The sequence below is a fragment of the Marmota flaviventris genome, chromosome 6 (genome assembly GCF_047511675.1).
Source record: "Marmota flaviventris isolate mMarFla1 chromosome 6, mMarFla1.hap1, whole genome shotgun sequence".
NCBI classification, from domain to species: Eukaryota; Metazoa; Chordata; class Mammalia; order Rodentia; family Sciuridae; genus Marmota; species Marmota flaviventris.
In genome coordinates, this window is record NC_092503.1 from 104,358,831 (window position 1) to 104,363,906 (window position 5,076).

Genomic DNA, 5,076 nt, shown 5'->3' on the forward strand with positions numbered 1-5,076 from the left:
AAACTTCTTTGTTCACTTTTCAAAATTTGAATTCACTAAGATCATTTTTTTAATGTACAATTCTATGAACTTTTCACAAGCATTTACAATCTTGTATACACCATTCCACTATCATATAGAAAAGTTATATCACACTAAAAATTCAGTGGTGTGTCCCCATCATACTTGATAACTTCATCTCACAATAGGAATTACTGATATCATTTCCAATTTTCTATGTTTGTTTTCAAATACTTTGTGACTTAAATCACATGAAATCTCAGTACTTTTGTGTCTGTTATCTTTGGTTTCCAAAGTTCATTTAAATTTCATACAGAATTTTTATGTATAAGTAGCCTTTTCTATTTGATTATAAATATTTATCTGTATGGATATATAATAGTTTATCCACATACCAGTTGAAAAATGTCATTTCATAATTATTAACAAAGCTCCCCTAGATATATATATATATATATATATATATATATATATAGATAGATAGATATATATAGATATATATAGATATATATAGATAGATATATATATATATAATTTGAAAGAAAATGTGTTTTGATATACTTGGATAACATCTAGGAATAGTAATGATAACTCAGATGGTAGACTTATGTTCATATTTATAAGAAACTATCAAGTTGTTTCCCATAGTGAATGTAACATATTTCATCCCCCATAGCAGTAACTAAGAGTTTTTATTGTTATGTGAATATATTCAATAGTAATTTTATTGTTGGATGTTTTATTTATATATTTTATAATAAGATCATAATTATATCATTATATTAAATACCTAGGAATGGAATTGCTGGGTCAAAAGGTAACATGGTGTTTAATAATTTAAAGAAATGCCAAACTTGCCAAACTGTTTCCTAATGTGGTTGCATTAGTTCACATTCTTACTTGTAATATGTAAGGATTAAATATTTTGTACACAGCTGTCAACACTTCTTTCTTTCTTTCTCTCTTTCTTTCTTTTAATTACAGTATTCATCCTGTTGATGGTGCCTCAAATATATTTCTGTCAGAAACTTCATGCTATGTAGCAAAAAGTTGAATGAAAAAATTGCAAAATCAATTTTCATTACAAAACCAATCAGGTGTAAGTATCTGAATTTTTAAAATGCACTCATTTTCATTTGTAATAGATATTTACGTCTTCAAGTAAACCATATCTATTTTCAGCTCATTTTTCTCCTCTTACACTTATAAAAATCAAATCTTTCATTATATGTATAAATATTGAATGATTCGTCATTACACTTAAATTTTGTAATGATTGTCTAAACATTATTACCTTGAGATAAAAAGTTGTCATTTTGTTAATAGCTTGATCATTCTACAATGTACACAGGTGTCAAAATATCACATTGTGTTCCATAAATACATTAAAGAAAAATAATTTTAAAATGCCACTTTTTTTCTTTTATTTTTGTGAATTATTAATGTTTTTCAAGTTCCCTTTGGAGAGGTCAATTATCTTGAATACACTTTTCAAATCAATTTTTACAGTAGTAATTATCCCTCCTTTATCTATCTCTACCTCTCTATTGTCTTCTAATTTGCCTTAACAATGAAATGAATTTTAATCCTTCTCTTGTATTTTTATTTTCCTTGAAGTAATTTATAATTTCTTGTGGATCCTTTGCACATTATATTAATTAATACTCATCACATTTATTTTGTCTTTGTGTTTTCCTGAATCTACTTAACAGGAAAAAAAAACCTTTCAAAATGAGTAACAAACTTAATTCATTCATTTGTTCATCATTTCCTTCACTCAAAAAAATATGTTAAATACCTCATACATTTGGACTATATATAACAATGAACAACACACACACACACAAACAAACAAACAAGCACCTGCCTCAGCTATATGACAAATAAAAACAAAAGTCAAGAGAAGTTAATTCTTATGAAGAAAATCAATAAAAATGAGAAGCAAATTATGAGAAGCCAATTATTAGAATGTTGGGGTTGTCTAAGTTCTGTAAAGAAGTGAGAACAAAAATAAATAAAAAAGGAGTGAGGAATTAACCAAGAGAGATACCTGGAAATCATCCAGGTAAAAGAAAAGAAGAACAGATTGTTGTGTTTTTTATATTCATCCACTCTTGGGCATTTGGGTTGTTTTTTACTTTTTTTTCTCTTGTTTTGTTTTTCATTTTAGAGTATTGAATATGATTTCTAGAAAGTATCTTAATGTGAAAATATATATTAAACAAATTCCTAGGAAAATTATTTTTAGACTCGGGTATATGTAAATATTCAAATTTATGTAATACCAAAAAAATAATTTCCACTTATTTCATTATTTTTCACTTCAAACAAAAATGCACACACTATATAATAGCTCCATATCAGCTACAGAACTTAAAATTGTAGCAGTTTTAATTTTTGCACTTCAAATATGAGTAAATTATCTTCAATTTGGAAACTTGTTATGGCATTAAATTAATTTATCACCATTTTAGAGAGCTATTCAATGAATTATGAACACTAATTGGACATCGCAGTGTGTACTTTTCAGATTTATCACATCATTCTTACTTTGATGCTTCCTTATTTCCCAACTTGCCCCAAATCAGGCACCACCACTACTTTGCTACTTCTACCTGACAGTTGGAAGGAACACCTGGCAACACATTCCAAACGCAGATTGGCAGGACTCTGGACCAATGGGCAGGCCGCATTGCCTTCCCCGGGCCCACAGCTGCCACGTGGGAGACTCCGGACCCAGGAAGGGGCGGGCCGAGGGGAGGCGTTAGGCAGCCCCACCAACAAGCCTCCCAGCCGCACACCTAAGACCATTCTTCAGCACCCACAGCCAGGTGTCCACTAGCCCTTCCTACTGCCAAGATGTCCCTTTCTAAGAAGCTGACTTTGGACAAACTGGATGTCAAAGGCAAGCGCGTCATCATGAGAGTGGACTTCAACGTTCCCATGAAGAAGAACCAGATTACCAACAACCAGAGAATCAAGGCCGCTGTCCCCAGCATCAAGTTCTGCCTGGACAATGGAGCCCAGACGGTGGTGCTGATGAGCCACCTGGGCCGGCCGGATGGCGTCCCCATGCCCGAGAAGTACTCCCTGGAACCTGTCGCTGGCGAGCTGAAATCCTTGCTGGGCAGGGACGTGGCTTTCCTCAAGGACTGTGTGGGCCCAGAAGTGGAGAAGGCCTGCGCCAGCCCCGAAGCCAGCTCAGTGATCCTGCTGGAGAACCTGCGCTTTCACCTGGAGGAGGAAGGCAAGGGCCAGGATGCCTCTGGGAACAAGGTGAAGGCGGAGCCCGAGAAGGTGGAAGCCTTTCGCCAGTCACTGTCCAAGCTAGGGGACGTCTATGTCAATGATGCTTTTGGCACTGCACACAGGGCTCACAGCTCCATGGTGGGAGTGAATCTGCCCCAGAAAGCAGCCGGGTTCCTCATGAAGAAGGAGCTGGAGTACTTTGCCAAAGCCTTGGAAAACCCAAAGAGACCCTTTCTGGCTATCCTGGGTGGAGCCAAAGTGGCAGACAAGATCCAGCTCATCAAAAATATGCTGGACAAGGTCAACCAGATGATCATCGGGGGCGGGATGGCCTTTACCTTCCTGAAGGTACTGCACAACATGGAGATTGGTGCCTCCCTCTTCGACGAAGAGGGAGCCAAGATTGTCAAGGAGATCTTGGCCAAAGCAGAAAAGAATGGTGTGAAGATTACCTTTCCCGTGGACTTTATCACGGCTGACAAGTTCGATGAGCATGCCAACACTGGAAGTGCCACCGTAGAATCTGGCATCCCCGATGGCTGGATGGGTTTGGACTGTGGCCCTGAGAGCATTAAAAAGAATGCTCAAGTTGTGTCTGAAGCCAAGCTCATCATTTGGAATGGTCCTTTGGGAGTCTTTGAATGGGAAGCCTTTGCCAAGGGAACCAAGGCCCTCATGGATGAAATCGTGAAAGCCACCTCCCAGGGTAGTGTCACCATTATAGGGGGCGGGGACACTGCTACTTGCTGTGCCAAATGGAACACTGAAGACAAAGTCAGCCATGTGAGCACTGGAGGGGGTGCCAGTCTGGAGCTCCTGGAAGGTAAAAGCCTCCCAGGAGTAGAGGCCCTCAGCAATGTGTAACTGACAGAGTCCCCTCCTCCTGTTTTCTGTCCTCAGCCTTTAGGTTAACTCAGTGCTCTAACATCTCAGCTTGACTTTGGTTAAAAACTACCATATAACAAGACCCAGGAAATGGGAAGGCAGTGTGTTATCCATTTCTCCTTACATCAGTGAAAGCACTTGTTCACTTTAGCTGTGTCATGCCTTTGCCTACCCTCTTCAAGATCTCCTTTGGACCTGTGAACTTCACTGCTGTGCCTCATAGGGAGGATATATTCTTAAGGTGCCCATTAAAGTGAGTCAATAAAGCTGAATCTCTCATTTTTTTAATTTTTTAATAATGGGGTAAGATGGTGCTTAAATTGGCAAACTATTAAACAATGAATGTACCCAAATAAACAAAAATATTTACATTTAAAAGCTAATAAGTATCATTAGAGCTCTGCTGAGAGATTTTTTCCCTAAATATGAAAAAATATTTTTTAAAAGCAAGAAATTTGAATAATAAAAAATGTATTAAATATTAAGAAGAAATTAGTCTGTAAGCACATACAAATATATATTATAGATGGAGCAACAAATTAAACTCAAATTGGAAATAATTTTTTTCCCTTACAGCACATGTAATTTAATAATAATCAACTAATTAATTAATCTTAACCTGGATTTTTTAGATTAATAAAAATATGTCTATAATTCTTCTTGTATGAAAAATAAAACAACTCATACTAGAAAATAAAAAAATAACATTATAAATATGGAAGAAACAAAAATATTTAATAGAGAATATTTCCCCAATTCTGTAAAAAAAAAGAAGAAGAAAAAGAAAATGTTTCTAGAGTGCACTGTTAGCAAGAAAGATTAAAAAAAATGCAATCACTTTTTTCAGTTTTAATTTCCTGTGTTCATAACATGAAATCAATTTTATCTATTCATTATCCTGAATAACTTTTACATAACTCTTAATACACATGAGTTACCATA

At 35.6% G+C, this 5,076-nt stretch overlaps 1 protein-coding gene across 1 annotated transcript; it reads left to right on the plus strand.

Annotated features, from left to right (window-relative positions):
* Positions 1-2,859: 2,859 nt before the first annotated feature.
* LOC114095087 (phosphoglycerate kinase 1-like) lies at positions 2,860-4,113 on the plus strand. Its single transcript, XM_027938252.2, has one exon. It carries the CDS (start codon positions 2,860-2,862, stop codon positions 4,111-4,113), a length of 1,254 nt encoding a protein of 417 aa, XP_027794053.2.
* The last annotated feature ends 963 nt before the right edge of the window (positions 4,114-5,076 follow it).

What these genes read in the sequence shown, in the direction of transcription:
- LOC114095087 (XM_027938252.2), top strand. Translation starts at nt 2,860, where the DNA reads ATGTCCCTTTCTAAGAAGCTGACTTTGGACAAACTGGATGTCAAAGGC.